This window comes from Mustelus asterias, unplaced genomic scaffold (genome assembly GCF_964213995.1).
Source record: "Mustelus asterias unplaced genomic scaffold, sMusAst1.hap1.1 HAP1_SCAFFOLD_3118, whole genome shotgun sequence".
Classification (NCBI taxonomy): Eukaryota; Metazoa; Chordata; class Chondrichthyes; order Carcharhiniformes; family Triakidae; genus Mustelus; species Mustelus asterias.
Window position 1 is genome coordinate 1 of NW_027593063.1, and position 17821 is coordinate 17821.

General features: G+C 51.4%; 1 protein-coding gene across 1 annotated transcript in view; it reads right to left on the reverse strand.

Annotated features, from left to right (window-relative positions):
* Positions 1–1435: 1435 nt before the first annotated feature.
* Positions 1436–17821, reverse strand: part of lrrc71 (leucine rich repeat containing 71) — a gene marked incomplete at both ends in the record, with an annotated part of 37917 nt that continues 21531 nt past the window's right edge. The window contains 5 exons of the mRNA XM_078208067.1: positions 1436–1520; positions 4955–5083; positions 11527–11610; positions 15147–15230; positions 17412–17571. Coding sequence (XP_078064193.1) covers positions 1436–1520; positions 4955–5083; positions 11527–11610; positions 15147–15230; positions 17412–17571 — 542 coding nt within the window. The remainder of the gene's footprint in view (positions 1521–4954; positions 5084–11526; positions 11611–15146; positions 15231–17411; positions 17572–17821) is intronic.

Genomic DNA, 17821 nt, shown 5'->3' on the forward strand with positions numbered 1-17821 from the left:
CCCCCCTCTCTATGTCTCTCCCTCTTGGGGGGGATTCCCCCCCTCTCTCTCTCTCTCTCTCCCCTCGGGGATCCCCCCCTCTCTCTCCCTCGGGGATCCCCCCCTCTCTCTCCCTCGGGGAATCCCCTCTCTCTCTATCTCTCCCTCGGGGAATCCCCTCTTTCTTTCTCTCTTCCTCGGGGAATCCCCCCCTCTCTCTCCCTCTCGGGGAATCCCCTCTCTCTCCCTCGGGGAATCCCCTCTCTCTCCCTCGGGGAATCCCCTCTCGCTCCCTCTCGGGGAATCCCCTCTCTCTCCCTCTCGGGGAATCCCCTCTCTCTCCCTCTCGGGGAATCCCCTCTCTCTCCCTCTCGGGGAATCCCCCCTCTCTCCCTCTCGGGGAATCCCCTCTCTCTCCCTCGGGGAATCCCCTCTCTCCCCCTCGGGGAATCCCCTCTCTCTCCCTCGGGGAATCCCCTCTCTCTCCCTCGGGCAACCCCTCTCTCTCTTCCTCGGGGAATCCCCCCTCTCTCTTCCACGGGGAATCCCCTCTCTCTCCCTCTCTCTCCCCCTTGGGGAATCCCCTCTCTCTCCCTCGGGGAATCCGATCTCTCTCTCCCTCGGGCAACCCCTCTCTCTCTCCCTCGGGCAACCCCTCTCTCTCTCCCTCGGGGAATCCCCTCTCTCTCTCTCTCTCCCTCGGGGAAGCCCCTCTCTCTCTCTCTCCCTTGGGGAATCCCCTCTCTCTCTCTCCCTCCCTCAGGGAGTACCCTCTCTCTCTCCCTCGGGGAACTCCTCTCTCTCTCTCTCCCTCGGTGAATCCCCTCTCTCTCTCTCCCCCCCTCGGGAATCCCCTCTCTCTGTCTCTCTCTCTCGGGGAATCCCCTCTTTCTTTCTCTCTCCCTCGGGGAATCCCCTATCTCTCTCTCCCTCGGGGAATCCCCTCTCTCTCTCTCCCTCGGGGAATCCCCTCTCTCTCTCTCCCTCAGGGAATCTCTCTCACTCGTTGGGGAATCCCCTCTCTCTCTCTCTCTCACTCGGGGAATCCCCTCCCTCTCTCACTCGGGGAATTCCTTCCCTCTCTCTCACTCGGGGAATCCCCCTCTCTCCCTCGGGGAATCCCCCTCTCTCTCCCTCGGGGAATCCCCCTCTCTCTCCCTCGGGGAATCCCCCTCTCTCTCCCTCGGGGAATCCCCCTCTCTCTCCCTCGGGGAATCCCCCTCTCTCTCCCTCGGGGAATCCCCCTCTTTCTCTCTCTCTCTCTCTCCCTCGGGGAATCCCCTCCCTCTCTCACTCGGGGAATCCCCCTCTCTCCCTCGGAGAATCCCCCCCTCTCTCTCTCTCTCACTCGGGGAATCCCCCTCTCTCACTCGGGGAATCCCCCCCCCTGTGCTGTGTTCTCAGTCTCTGACTCACAGGGCAGTGTTTGGTGCACATTCCCAGCGGGGAGACCTACCTCTCTTTGTCATCCTGGGCTCCTCTTTCTTGGGAGGGAGCTGGGTGCTGGAAGCGTTCTGTTTATCTGGGAGAGTGGGTTCCTTCTGCTGGGGATGAGGACAGGAAAATCCGTCACTGGAGAGACCGGAACATTCTGGAACGACAGCCCCACGCAGCGCAACTGCTGCGTACGAGAGAGAGGTTCCCCACCCCACAGAACATCACTAACAGCCCACCCCCCCCCGAACCACTCAGCCCCTCCCGCACCCCTTAACCCACCCCCCCACCCACCCTCACCCCCCCCGCACCCCTTAACCCACCCCCCCACCCACCCTCACCCCCCCGCACCCCTTAACCCACCCCACCCACCCACCCTCACCCCCCCACCCACTCACCCTCACCCCCCCGCACCCCTTAACCCACTCCCCACCCACTCACCCTCACTCCCCCGCACCCCTTAACCTGCCCCCAAACCCCCACCCCCTTAACTCACCCCCCACCCACTTACCCTCCATACACCCCTTCACCCACACCCCCACCCACTCAGCCACACCCCCTCCTTTTCCTTCTCACCCTGTCCTTCAATCCCTCTCTCCCGCCCTCTCCCAATATCCCCCTCTCCCCACCCTCTCCCCATATCCCTCTCTCCCGCCGGCTCCCCGTATCCCTCTCTCCCGCCCTCTCCCCATATCCCTCTCTCCCGCCCTCTCCCCATATCCCTCTCTCCCCGCCCTCTCCCCATATCCCTCTCTCCCCGCCCTCTCCCAATATCCCTCTCTCCCCGCCCTCTCCCCGTATCCCTCTCTCCCGCCCTCTCCCCGTATCCCTCTCTCCCGCCCTCTCCCCGTATCCCTCTCTCCCGCCTCTCCCCGTATCCCTCTCTCCCGCCCTCTCCTCTGATCCCTCTCTCCCGCCCTCTCCCCGGATCCCTCCCTCCCATATCCCTCTCTCCCATATCCCTCTCTCCCCGTATCCCTCTCTCCCCGTATCCCTCTCTCCCGCCCACTCCCTGTATCCATCGCTCCCGCCCTCTCCCCATATCCCTCTCTCCCACCCTCTCCCCGTATCCCTCTCTCCCGCCCTCTCTCCCCGTATCCCTCTCTCCCATATCCCTCTCCCCCACCCTCTCCCCGTATCCCTCTCTCCCGCCCTCTCCCCGTGTCCCTCTCTCCCTGCCCTCTCCCCGTATCCCTCCCTCCCGCCCTCTCCCCGTATCCCTCTCTCCCTGCCCTCTCCCCATATCCTTCCCTCCCGCCCTCTCCCCGTATCCCTCTCTCCCTGCCCTCTCCCCGTATCCCTCCCTCACGCCCTCTCCCCGTATCCCTCTCTCCCTGCCCTCTCCCCGTATCCCTCTCTCCCGCCCTCTCCCCGTCTCCCTCTCTCCCGCCCACTCCCCGTATCCCTTTCTCCCGTCCTCTCCCCGTATCCGCTCTGCCGCCCTCTCCCCGTATCCCTCTCTGCCGCCCTCTCCCCGTATCCCTCACTCCCTATCCCTCTCTCCCCACCCTCTCCCCTATCCCTCTCGCCCACCATCTCCCCCATCCCTCTCTCCCCGCCCTCTCCCCCAATCCCTCTCCCTATCCCTCTCTCCCCGCCCTCTCCCTATCCCTCTCTCCCCGCCCTCTCCCTATCCCTCTCTCCCCATCCCTCTCTCCCCGTATCCCTCTCTCCCACCCTCTCCCCGTATCCCTCTCTCCCCGTATCCCTCTCTCCCCGTATCCCTCTCTCCCCGTATCCCTCTCTCCCGCCCTCTCCCCGTATCCCTCTCTCCCGCCCTCTCCCCGTATCCCTCTCTCCCGCCCTCTCCCCGTATCCCTTTCTCCCGCCCTCTCCCTGTATCCCTCTCTCCCCGCCCTCTCCCCCTCTCCCCGCCCTCTCCCCGTATCCCTCTCTCCCGCCCTCTCCCCGTATCCCTCTCTCCCGCCCTCTCCCCGTATCCCTCTCTCCCGCCCTCTCCCTGTATCCCTCTCTCCCCGCCCTCTCCCCGTATCCCTCTCTCCCCGCCCTCTCCCCGTATCCCTCTCTCCTGCCCTCTCCCCGTCTCCCTCTCTCCCGCCCACTCCCCGTATCCCTTTCTCCCGTCCTCTCCCCGTATCCGCTCTGCCGCCCTCTCCCCGTATCCCTCTCTGCCGCCCTCTCCCCGTATCCCTCACTCCCTATCCCTCTCTCCCCACCCTCTCCCTATCCCTCTCGCCCACCCTCTCCCCGTATCCCTCTCTCCCCGCCCTCTCCCCCATCCCTCTCTCCCCGCCCTCTCCCCCAATCCCTCTCCCCCAATCCCTCTCCCTATCCCTCTCTCCCCGCCCTCTCCCTATCCCTCTCTCCCCGCCCTCTCCCTATCCCTCTCTCCCCATCCCTCTCTCCCCGTATCCCTCTCTCCCACCCTCTCCCCGTATCCCTCTCTCCCCGTATCCCTCTCTCCCCGTATCCCTCTCTCCCCGTATCCCTCTCTCCCCTTATCCCTCTCCCGCCCTCTCCCCGTATCCCTCTCTCCCCGTATCCCTCTCTCCCCTTATCCCTCTCTCCCGCCCTCTCCCCGTATCCATCTCTCCCGCCCTCTCTCCGTATCCCTCTCTCCCGCCCTCTCCCTGTATCCCTCTCTCCCCGACCTCTCCCCGTATCCCTCTCTCCCCGCCCTCTCCCCGTATCCCTGTCTCCCCGCCCTCTCCCCGTATCCTCTCTCCCGCCCTCTCCCCGTCTCCCTCTCTCCCGCCCTCTCCCCGTCTCCCTCTCTCCCCGCCCTCTCCCCGTCTCCCTCTCTCCCGCCCTCTCCCCGTATCCCTCTCTCCCGCCCTCTCCCCGTATCCCTCTCTCCCGCCCTCTCCCCGTATCCCTCTCTCCCGCCCTCTCCCCGTATCCCTCTCTCCCCACCCTCTCCCCGTATCCCTCTCTCCCCGCCCTCTCCCCGTATCCCTCTCTCCCCGCCCTCTCCCCGTATCCCCCTCTCCCCGCCCTCTCCCCGTATCCCTCTCTCCCGCCCTCTCCCCGTCTCCCTCTCTCCCACCCTCTCCCCGTATCCCTCTCTCCCCACCCTCTCCCCGTCTCCCGCCCTCTCCCCGTATCCCTCACAGTGCCACGAACTCGGGTTCGATTCCCGGCTCGGGTCACTGTCTGTGCGGAGTCTGCACGTTCTCCCCGTGTCTGCGTGGGTTTCCTCCGGGTGCTCCGGTTTCCTCCCACAGTCTGAAAGACATGCTGGTTAGGGTGCATTGGCCGTGCTAAATTCTCCCTCAGTGTAACCCGAACAGGCGCCGGAGTGTGGCGACTGGGGGATTTTCACAGTAACTTCATTGCAGCGTTAATGTAAGCCGACGTGTGACGCTGATAAATAAACTGGAAGGTGAAGCAATGATCTGGATCAGATGGGGGGAGTTACTGGGGGGGGGGGGGGGGGGGGGAGTTATTGGGGTGGGATCACACACTCCTGCGTGAATGATGATGGAGTTGGGGTACGGTATACAAGGTATACAGCGAATCCCCAGTTGCCCCGCCGACAATCGGGCTGGGGAAGACGGTGTGTCACCAGTCGCAGCCTCACCTTATCCTTCTTCTTGGATGTGCTTCTCCCACCTCTCGCAGACTTCTCCAGCTTGTCAATATGGTTACTGCTGCCGAGCTGGCTACTGCCACGCTCGCTCTTCGACTCTGGCCGCCTGAACATGACGGGCTAGAGAGAGAACAGCGAGACATGAACTACACTTAACACAGACGATTCACTGCATCAAACACACACACACACTGATTCCTGTTCTATAACACACCCACACACTGATTCCTGTTCTATAACAGACACAGAGACTGATTCCTGTTCTATAACACACCCACACACTGATTCCTGTTCTATAACACACACAGATTCCTGTTCTATAACACACACAGATTCCTGTTCTATAACACACACACACTGATTCCCATTCTATAACACACACACACACTGATTCCTGTTCTATAACACACACAGAGACTGATTCCTGTTCTATAACACACACACTGATTCCTGTTCTATAACACACACACACACAGATTCTGTTCTATAACACATACACACACTGATTCCTGTTCTATAAACACACACACACACTGATTCCTGTTCTACAACACACACACACACTGATTCCTGTTCTATAACACACACACACTGATTCCTGTTCTATAACACACACACTGATTCCTGTTCTATAACACATACCCACTGATGTGAGTCCTGTTCTGTAACAACACACACACTGATTCCTGTTCTATAACACACACACACACAGATTCCTGTTCTATAACACACACACCACTGATTCCTGTTCTATAACACACACACACTGATTCCTGTTCTATAACACACACACACTGATTCCTGTTCTATAACACACACACACTGATTCCTGTTCTATAACACACACACACACTGATTCCTGTTCTATAACACACACACAATGATTCCTGTTCTATAACACACACGACTGATTCCTGTTCTATAACACACACACACACTGATTCCTGTTCTATAACACACCACACACACTGATTCCTGTTCTATAACAACACACACACAGTTTCCTGTTCTATAACACACACACACACTGATTCCTGTTCTATAACACACACACACTGATTCCGTTCTATAACACACACACACTGATTCCTATTCTACAACACACACACTGATTCCTGTTCTATAACACACACACACACTGATTCCTGTTCTATAACACACACACTGATTCCTGTTCTATAACACACACACACACAGATTCCTGTTCTATAACACACACACACACAGATTCCTGTTCTATAACACATACACACACTGATTCCTGTTCTATAACACACACACACACTGATTCCTGTTCTACAACACACACACACACTGATTCCTGTTCTATAACACACACACACTGATTCCTGTTCTATAACACACACACAGATTCCTGTTCTATAACACATACACACACTGATTCCTGTTCTATAACACACACACACACTGATTCCTGTTCTACAACACACACACACACTGATTCCTGTTCTATAACACACACACACTGATTCCTGTTCTATAACACACACACTGATTCCTGTTCTATAACACACACACACTGATTCCTGTTCTACAACACACACACACACTGATTCCTGTTCTATAACACACACACACAGATTCCTGTTCTATAACACATACACACACTGATTCCTGTTCTATAACACACACACACTGATTCCTGTTCTATAACACACACACACTGATTCCTGTTCTACAACACACACACACACTGATTCCTGTTCTACAACACACACACACACTGATTCCTGTTCTATAACACACACACACACAGATTCCCATTCTATAACACACACACACACTGATTCCTGTTCTATAACACACACACACACTGATTCCCATTCTATAACACACACACACACTGATTCCTGTTCTATAACACACACACACACTGATTCCTGTTCTATAACACACACACTGATTCCCATTCTATAACACACACACACACTGATTCCTGTTCTATAACACACATACACACTGATTCCTGTTCTACAACACACACACACACACTGATTCCTGTTCTATAACACACACACACTGATTCCTGTTCTACAACACACACACACACAGATTCCCATTCTATAACACACACACTGATTCCTGTTCTATAACACACACACACACTGACTCCTGTTCTATAACACACACACAAACTGATTCCTGTTCTATAACACACACACACACTGATTCCTGTTCTATAACACACACACACACTGATTCCTGTTCTATAACACACATACACACTGATTCCTGTTCTACAACACACACACACACTGATTCCTGTTCTATAACACACACACACACTGATTCCTATTCTACAACACACACACTGATTCCTGTTCTATAACACACACTGATTCCTGTTCTATAACACACACTGATTCCTGTTCTATAACACACACACACTGATTCCTGTTCTATAACACACACACACTGATTCCTGTTCTATAACACACACACACTGATTCCTGTTCTATAACACACACACACACTGATTCCCATTCTATAACACACACACACTGATTCCTATTCTACAACACACACACTGATTCCTGTTCTATAACACACACACACTGATTCCTGTTCTATAACACACACAGAGACTGATTCCTGTTCTATAACACACACACACACTGATTCCTGTTCTATAACACACACACACACACACTTATTCCTATTCTATAACACACACTGATTCCTGTTCTATAACACACACACACACTGATTCCCATTCTATAACACACACACACAGATTCCTGTTCTATAACACACACACACACACTGATTCCTGTTCTATAACGCACACACACTGATTCCTGTTCTACAACACACACACACACAGATTCCTGTTCTATAACACACCCACACACTGATTCCTGTTCTATAACACACACACACACTGATTCCTGTTCTATAACACACACACACTGATTACCATTCTATAACACACACACACTGATTCCTGTTCTATAACACACACACACACACTGATTACCATTCTATAACACACACACACTGATTCCTGTTCTATAACACACACACACACACTGATTACCATTCTATAACACACACACACTGATTCCTATTCTACAACACACACACTGATTCCTGTTCTGTAACACACACACACTGATTCCTGTTCTATAACACACACACACACTGATTCCTGTTCTATAACACACACACACACACTGATTCCTGTTCCATAACACACACACACTGATTCCTGTTCTATAACACACACACACTGATTCCTGTTCTATAACACACACACACTGATTCCTGTTCTATAACACACACACACACTGATTCCTGTTCTATAACACACACACACACAGATTCCTATTCTATAACACACACACACAGATTCCTGTTCTATAACACACACACACTGATTCCCGTTCTATAACACACACACACACTGATTCCTGTTCTATAACACACACACAGATTCCTGTTCTATAACACACACACACTGATTCCCGTTCTATAACACACACACACACTGATTCCTGTTCTATAACACACACACACACTGATTCCTGTTCTATAACAGACACACACACAGATTCCTGTTCTATAACACACACACACACACTGATTCCCATTCTATAACACACACAGATTCCTGTTCTATAACACACACACACACTGATTCCTGTTCTATAACACACACACACACACTGATTCCTGTTCTATAACACACACACTGATTCCTGTTCTATAACACACACACACACTGATTCCTGTTCTATAACACACACAGATTCCTGTTCTATAACACACACACTGATTCCTGTTCTATAACACACACACACACTGATTCCTGTTCTATAACACACACACTGATTCCTGTTCTATAACACACACACACTGATTCCTGTTCTATAACACACACAGATTCCTGTTCTATAACACACACACTGATTCCTGTTCTATAACACACACACACTGATTCCTGTTCTATAACACACACAGATTCCTGTTCTATAACACACACACACTGATTCCTGTTCTATAACACACACACACACACTGATTCCTGTTCTATAACACACACACACACACTGATTCCTGTTCTATAACACACACACACACACTGATTCCCATTCTATAACACACACAGATTCCTGTTCTATAACACACACACACTGATTCCCATTCTATAACACACACACACACAGATTCCTGTTCTATAACACACACACACACTGATTCCCATTCTATAACACACACACAAACTGATTCCTGTTCTATAACACACACACTAATTCCTATTCTATAACACACACACACAGATTCCTGTTCTACAACACACACACACACACTGATTCCTGTTCTATAACACACACACTGATTCCTGTTCTATAACACACACTGATTCCTGTTCTATAACACACACACTGATTCCTGTTCTATAACACACACACACACTGATTCCTGTTCTATAACACATACACACACTGATTCCTGTTCTATAACACACACACTGATTCCTGTTCTATAACACACACTGATTCCTGTTCTATAACACACACACTGATTCCCATTCTATAACACACACACGCACTGATTCCTGTTCTATAACACACACACACACACTTATTCCTATTCTATAACACACACTGATTCCTGTTCTATAACACACACACACACTGATTCCCATTCTATAACACACACACACAGATTCCTGTTCTATAACACACACACACACACTGATTCCTGTTCTATAACGCACACACACTGATTCCTGTTCTATAACACACACACACATTGATTCCTTTTCTATAACACACACACACTGATTCCTGTTCTATAACACACACACACACTGATTCCTGTTCTATAACACACACACTGATTCCTGTTCTATAACACACACACACACAGATTCCTGTTCTATAACACATACACACACTGATTCCTGTTCTATAACACACACACACACTGATTCCTGTTCTACAACACACACACACACTGCTTCCTGTTCTATAACACACACACACTGATTCCTGTTCTATAACACACACACTGATTCCTGTTCTATAACACACACACACACAGATTCCTGTTCTATAACACATACACACACTGATTCCTGTTCTATAACACACACACACACACACTGATTCCTGTTCTATAACACACACACACTGATTCCTGTTCTACAACACACACACACACACTGATTCCTGTTCTACAACACACACACACACTGATTCCCATTCTATAACACACACACACACTGATTCCTGTTCTATAACACACATACACACTGATTCCTGTTCTACAACACACACACACACACGCTGATTCCTGTTCTATAACACACACACACTGATTCCTGTTCTACAACACACACACACTGATTCCCATTCTATAACACACACACTGATTCCTGTTCTATAACACACACACACACTGATTCCTGTTCTATAACACACACTGATTCCTGTTCTATAACACACACACACACACTGATTCCTGTTCTATAACACACACACACACTGATTCCTGTTCTATAACACACACACACACTGATTCCTGTTCTATAACACACACACACGCTGATACCTGTTCTATAACACACACACACTGATTCCTGTTCTATAACACACACACACAGATTCCCATTCTATAACACACACACACACTGATTCCTGTTCTATAACACACATACACACTGATTCCTGTTCTACAACACACACACACACTGATTCCTGTTCTAAAACACACACACACTGATTCCTGTTCTACAACACACACACACACTGATTCCTGTTCTATAACACACACACACACTGATTCCTGTTCTATAACACACACACACACAGATTCCTGTTCTATAACACACACACACACTGATTCCTGTTCTATAACACACATACACACTGATTCCTGTTCTACAACACACACACACACTGATTCCTGTTCTATAACACACACACACTGATTCCTGTTCTACAACACACACACACACTGATTCCTGTTCTATAACACACACACACACTGATTCCTGTTCTATAACACACACACACACAGATTCCTGTTCTATAACACACACACACACTGATTCCTGTTCTATAACACACACACGCACTGATTCCTATTCTATAACACACACGCACTGATTCCTATTCTATAACACACACACACTGATTCCTGTTCTATAACACACACACACTGATTCCTGTTCTATAACACACACACACACTGATTCCTGTTCTATAACACACACACACACACTGATTCCTGTTCTATAACACACACACACTGATTCCTGTTCTATAACACACACACACACAGGGGATTTCTGTTTCGCTCAGTTGGTTGGACGGTTGGTGAGTGATGCCATTCCCGTCCCGCCTGTAGTTATTCATGAAGGCTCCCGCCTTGTCCACCGTGCCACTTGCCCGAGGGCTACTGCTGCCCTTCGGGCTAACTCACCAGCTCCCCCTCTGCAGGGTGAGCCTCCGGGGTCCTCTGACACAGTTCCAGTTATCCCCTCAGCCCCCCGCCCCGGTTAGTGAGAATGGGGGGCAGTACAAGCCGTGCGTTACCGATCGTTGCCGCTCCTGAGAATCGAACAGCAAGATTCTCCTCTCCACGATCTCCTCGTGCGTTAGGGCAATGGGGGCCAGCACCTGCAACACACAGAGCAAAGCTGAGTTCACACTCCCCAGACTATCCCCACACTGCAGAGAGAGGCCACCCGGCCCATCGAGGCTGCACTGACCCACCGACAGAGCGACCCACCCAGGCCCACCCTATCCCAGTGCATGGCCACTCCCCCTAACCTGCACATCTTTGGACACTTAGGGGCAATTTAGCATGGCCAATCCACCTAACCTGCACATCCCTGGACACTCAGGGACAATTTAGCATGGCCAATCCACATAATTACACATCTTTGGACACTAAGAGGCAATTTAGCATGGCCAATCCACCTAACCCGCACATCTTTGGACACTAAGGGGCAATTTAGCATGGCCAATCCACCTAACCTGCACATCTTTGGACACTAAGGGACAATTTAGCATGGCCAATCCATCTAACCTGCACATCTTTGGACACTAAGGGATAATTTAGCATGGCCAATCCACCTAACCTATTCATCTCTGGACACTAAGGGACAATTTAGCACGGCCAATCCACCCAACCTACACATCTTTGGACACTAAGGGACAATTTAGCATGGCCAATCCCCCGAACCTGCACATCTTTGGACACTAAGGGACAATTTAGCATGGCCAATCCCCCTAACCTGCACATCTTTGGACACTAAGGGACAATTTAGCATGGCCAATCCCCCGAACCTGCACATCTTTGGGAGGAAACCCACGCAGACACGGGGAGAACGTGCAGACACCACACGGACAGTGAGCCGAGGCTGGAATTGAATGCGGGTCCCTGTCGCTGTGGGGTACCAGTGCGAACCACCTGTCCTCATCCACCTCCCGGCAGGGGTGTGGGGCGGGGGGTCGGGGGGAGGAAAGAGAGTGGGGGCAGGGCAGAATCTCTGGACCTGTCATCCATCCTGGGAGGTCGGTGTCCGTCCTGGGAGGTCGGTGTCCGTCCTGGGAGGTCGGTGTCCGTCCTGGGAGGTCGGTGTCCGTCCTGGGAGGTCGGTGTCCGTCCTGGGAGGTCGGTGTCCGTCCTGGGAGGTCGGTGTCCGTCCTGGGAGGTCGGTGTCCGTCCTGGGAGGTCGGTGTCCGTCCTGGGAGGAATCTCAGTGTTAGTTGTGTTCATCCAGCTGAAGTACATCTCGATGGAACTGCAGAGATTAAATGGTTACTTGAGTACATGTAAAGAGAAACTGCCTGTTGCAGGAGTGGGGTGCAGCGAGGTGGGTAACCTTTCCCTCTGTGCGGACACTGGCTCTGCCCACTTCCTTCACGAGTGTACAGCAGATAATAAAGAAAGCAAATGAAATGTTGGCATTTATAGCTGAAGGAATAGAATTTCAAGGTAAGGAAGTATTGTTGCAACGATACAAGGCATTGGCGACCCGTACCTGGAGTATTGTGCACAGTTTTGGTCGACACTATAGTTAAGAAAGCCCTCCGCCGCCTCTACTTTCTCAGGAGACTAAGGAAATTTGGTATGTCCGCTACGACTCTCACCAACTTTTACAGATGCACCATAGAAAGCATCCTTTCTGGTTGTATCACAGCTTGGTATGGCTCCTGCTCTGCCCAAGACCGCAAGGAACTACAAAGGGTCGTGAATGAAGCCCAATCCATCACACAAACCAGCCTCCCATCCATTGACTCTGTCTACACTTCCCGCTGCCTGGGGAAAAGCAGCCAGCATAATCAAGGGCCCCACGCACCCCGGACATTCTCTCTTCCACCTTCTTCCGTCGGGGAAAAAGATACAAAAGTCTGAGGTCACGTACCAACCGACTCAAGAACAGCTTCTTCCCTGCTGCTGTCAGACTTTTGAATGGACCTACCTCGCATTAAGTTGACCTTTCTCTACACCCGAGCTGTGACTGTAACACAACATTCATAGAAATCATTGAAACCCTGCAGCACAGAAAGAGGCCATTCGGCCCATCGAGTCTGCACCGACCACAATCCCACCCAGGCCCTACCCCCATATCCCTACATATTTACCCACTAATCCCTCTAACCTACGCATCTCAGGACACTAAGGGCAATTTTTTAGCATGGCCAATCAACCTAACCCGCACATCTTTGGACTGTGGGAGGAAACCGGAGCACCCGGAGGAAACCCACGCAGACACGAGGAGAATGTGCAAACTCCACACAGACAGTGACCCGAGCCGGGAATCGAACCCAGGTCCCTGGAGCTGTGAAGCAGCAGTGCTAACCACTGTGCCTCCCCTGCACTCTCTCCTTTCCTTCTCTATGAACGGTATGCTTTGTCTGTATAGCGCGCAAGAAACAATACTTTTCACTGTAACCCAATACATGTGACAATAATAAATCAAATCAAGAGAGATTGAACAGTTTAGGCTGACACTCTCTGGAATTTAGAAGAATGAGGGGAGATCAAATTGAGACGATAAAATGTCTGGATAAAGTAGACATGGAGCAAATGCTTCCTCTTGTGGGGCATTGTAGATCAAGAGGTCATAGACTTAGGATAAGGGGCAGCAAATTTAAAACAGAGTTGGAGGAGAAACTACTTCTCCCAAAGGGTTGTGAATCTGTGGAATTCGCTCCCCCAAAGTGCGGTGGATGCTGGGGCAGTGAGTACATTTAAGGAGAGAGTTAGACAGACTTTTAATTGGTAATGGGTTGAAGGGTTACGGGGAGAAGGCAGGAAAATGGGGATGAGGAGCATATCCGCCATGGCGGAGCAGACTCGATGGAACGAATGGCCTAATTCTGCTCCTATATCTGATGAACGTATGATTTGATTTGATTTATTATTGTCACATGTATTGGGATACAGTGAAAAGTATTGTTTCTTGTGCACTATACAGACAAAGCATACCGTTCATAGAGAAGGAAAGGAGAGGGTGCAGAATGTAGTGTTACAGTCATAGCTAGGGTGAAGAGAAAGATCAACTTAATGCGAGGTAGGTCCATTCAAAAGTCTGATGGCAGCAGCAGGGAAGAAGCTGTTCTTGAGTCGGTCGGTCCGTGACCTCAGACTTTTGTATCTTTTTCCCGACGGAAGAAGGTGGAAGAGAGAATGTCCGGGGTGCGTGGGGGTCCTTGATTATGCTGGCTGCTTTTCCCGAGGCAGCGGGAAGTGTAGACAGAGTCAATGGATGGGAGGCTGGTTTGCGTGATGGATTGGGCTACATTCACAACTCTTTGTAGTTCCTTGCGGTCTTGGGCAGAGCAGGAGCCAGACCAAGCTGTGATACAACCAGAAATAATGCTTTCTATGGTGCATCTGTAAAAGTTAGTGAGAGTCGTAGCGGAAATGCCAAATTTCCTTAGTCTTCTGAGAAAGTAGAGGTGTTGGTGGGGCTTTCTTAACTATAGTGTCGGCATGGGGGGACCAGGACAGGTTGTTGGTGATCTGGGCACCTAAACACTTGAAGCTCTCGACCCTTTCTACTTCGTCCCCGTTGAGGTAGACAGGGGCATGTTCTCCTGGGGAAGATCTCCCACCCCCCCACCCTTCCCTTGCAGAGGCCCGCGTGCGATCCACCCCCCCCCCCCGCCCCTAACTCCAGTCACCCTCGCGACATACTCACCTCAGCTAGACTGGTTGCTCCCTTGTCTCCGATTTGATTGTAGGCGAGTGAAAGCCACAAGAGGGTGCGATTCAGACGCAGTCCCTGCGGTGGGGGGTGCGGGGGGGGGGGGGGGGGAGAGAGGGAGAAAAGAACATCAACTCTGGTTTCCTTGCACCTCATTTTCCCGAAATGTTGCAAAGTCGGTGTGAGCAGAATAGTCCGTTAAAAAGGTGTTTATTAGAGGTGAACGAAAAAGAAACGGAGGTGCGTATAGAGTACACAGACTGAAACATCATATTGAGAGGCCAGGCAGTAGTGTTGCCAAAGCAACAGGAAGTTTTTGAATTGGGCCCAATCCGTTTAAACTCGGCACTTGACTAACAGCAGCCTGTTGGATTTAAATTTGATGTTTTGGCAACCTGAGAGCTAATCCGACTGTGGGGATGTCGGTGTGCCACCAGGGGGATAAGCGTCAAGGGGGCAGTGGCACAAATGGGAGAACAGCACCTGCCACAGCTCACAGAGAGACACAGCTCTTAGCTCCAGAGAAACTCCGCAACTTCTCTCTCTCCGCCACGGCATTTAGCTCAAAGCTTCATCTGAATAGAAAAGGTAGTAAAACAAGATAGAGATTCCCAACAGAAGATTCCAGAAGATAAAACCTGGTTGTAATTTTGAGAGTGACGAAAATAAACTCTATTTTGTTTTGTTAAGTGGGAATTTGATTAAACTTTGGAATGGTGTATCCAGTTGGTTAATAGTTTCGTTGATCTGTTCACTGTGAGTTAGTTAGATTTAGTTCGTTACTTGTTAATTTTACAGAGAGTCTCAGGGGGTTAATTTGATCTGATCACTAAAAGTTGCTGAAGAGTAGAATGTCCTATTTCTCACACGCACTTTGACAGATTATAAAGTGAGGTATTCCTCTCTGAGTATTAGTTCTCGGAAAGGGGAATATCCTCCCCAGGTCTGGCCTACATGTGACTCCAGAGCCACAGCAATGTGGGTGACTCTCAACTGCCCTCCAAGGGGCAACTAGGGATGGGCAATAAATGCTGGGCCCAGTCAGCGACGCCCGTGTCCCACCAATGAATGAAAAAAACCCCTAATCATCTCCTCTCTCGCGCGGTGGGGCCACATGTGAACTAACACCCCGATCTCTCTCTCTGACCATTCAGTTTTCCAGTCTCTGCATCTGAAATGATCTCCACTCAGGTGCGGGGGGGGGGGTATTATAGAGTCTGCGGACAATCGGTAGCGAATGGCGGGGAGGGGAGACACGGGACCCTCCCCCCCCGCCACCTCTCCTGCCTATTTCACCACCTGCTCAGTTACCTTGAAGAGTTTGTCTGACATTTTCCAGCCCCGTCGCGCAGGAGCGACTTTCCTCATTGCTCGCTACCCTCTGCTGTCGGGGGGGGCGGGGGGAACCCGTGAGTCAGGGGAGGGGGAGGGTTGTTGGGGGGAGGGGGTGGTGGATGAGGGAGGGAGGGAGGGAGGGAGGGGAGAGGGTCGCCATAGTCAGGGCTGGAAGACCCCGCCCCCCGTTGTCAGGAAGGGCTGGGAAATGTTGGTCAAACGCTCCAAGATGAGTGAGCGGGTGGTGAAGTGGGCAAGGGGGTGGGGGAGGAAGTGACAGGATTGGTAAAGGGCGGGCAGGGTGGGGGGGGGGTTTCCAATCTGAAAGGACAGTCGACCAGTGATCGCAGAGACTGGAAAACTGAACACTCAGAGAGAGAGTTCGGGGCGGTCGTTCACATGTGGCCCCACCGCGCGAGGGGAGGGGAGATGATTAGGGTTTGTTGTTCATTCATCCTTGGGACATGGGCGTCGCTGGCTGGGTCCAGCATTTATTGCCCATCCCTAGTTGCCCTTGGAGGGCAGTTGAGAGTCAACCACATTGCTGTGGCTCTGGAGTCACATGTAGGCCAGACCGGGGTAAGGACAGCAGATTTCCTTCCCTAAAGGGAACCAGATGGGTTTTTCCGACAATGGGTCATCAGTAGATTCTTAATTCCAGATATTTTTTATTGAATTCAAATTCCACCGTCTGCCGTGGTGAGGATTTGAACCCGGGTCCCCCAGAACATTAGCTGAGTTTCTGGATTGATAGTCCAGCGATAATACCACCAGGCCGTCACCTCTCCTTGTGGAGGGTGTTTAATATTTATTAATTTTTCAGTGAGGTCAGCCCCGGGGGGTGGGGGGAGGCGGCCCCGGGGGGTGGGGGGAGAGACAGGAATGAGGTCAGCCCCGGGGGGTATCAGAATCCCTCGGACTTACGTTTGCAATGTGTGTGGCCCCGATATCGGTGATGTGGTTGAAGCTAAGATTTAAGGAGAGAACAGTCTTGTTGTGTTTCTTGATTGTCGAGAGAGCATCTCCGATCAGTTTGGCACCCGCATCATCGATCTGGTTGTTCCTGAGTGTCAGGTGCTGGAATCTGGGATGGAATTGTGTGAATTGTGACACAGACTCACGGATCAGGAAGGCAGGAAGATTCAAAATGTGGAGACAGGAGGACATTCAGCCCCTCAACACTGCACTGTGGGAGGGTCAGTGCTGAGGGAGCGCCGCACTGCGGGAGGGTCAGTGCTGAGGGAGCGCCGCACTGCGGGAGGGTCAGTGCTGAGGGAGCGCCGCACAGTGGGAGGGTCAGTGCTGAGGGAGCGCCGCACTGTGGGAGGGTCAGT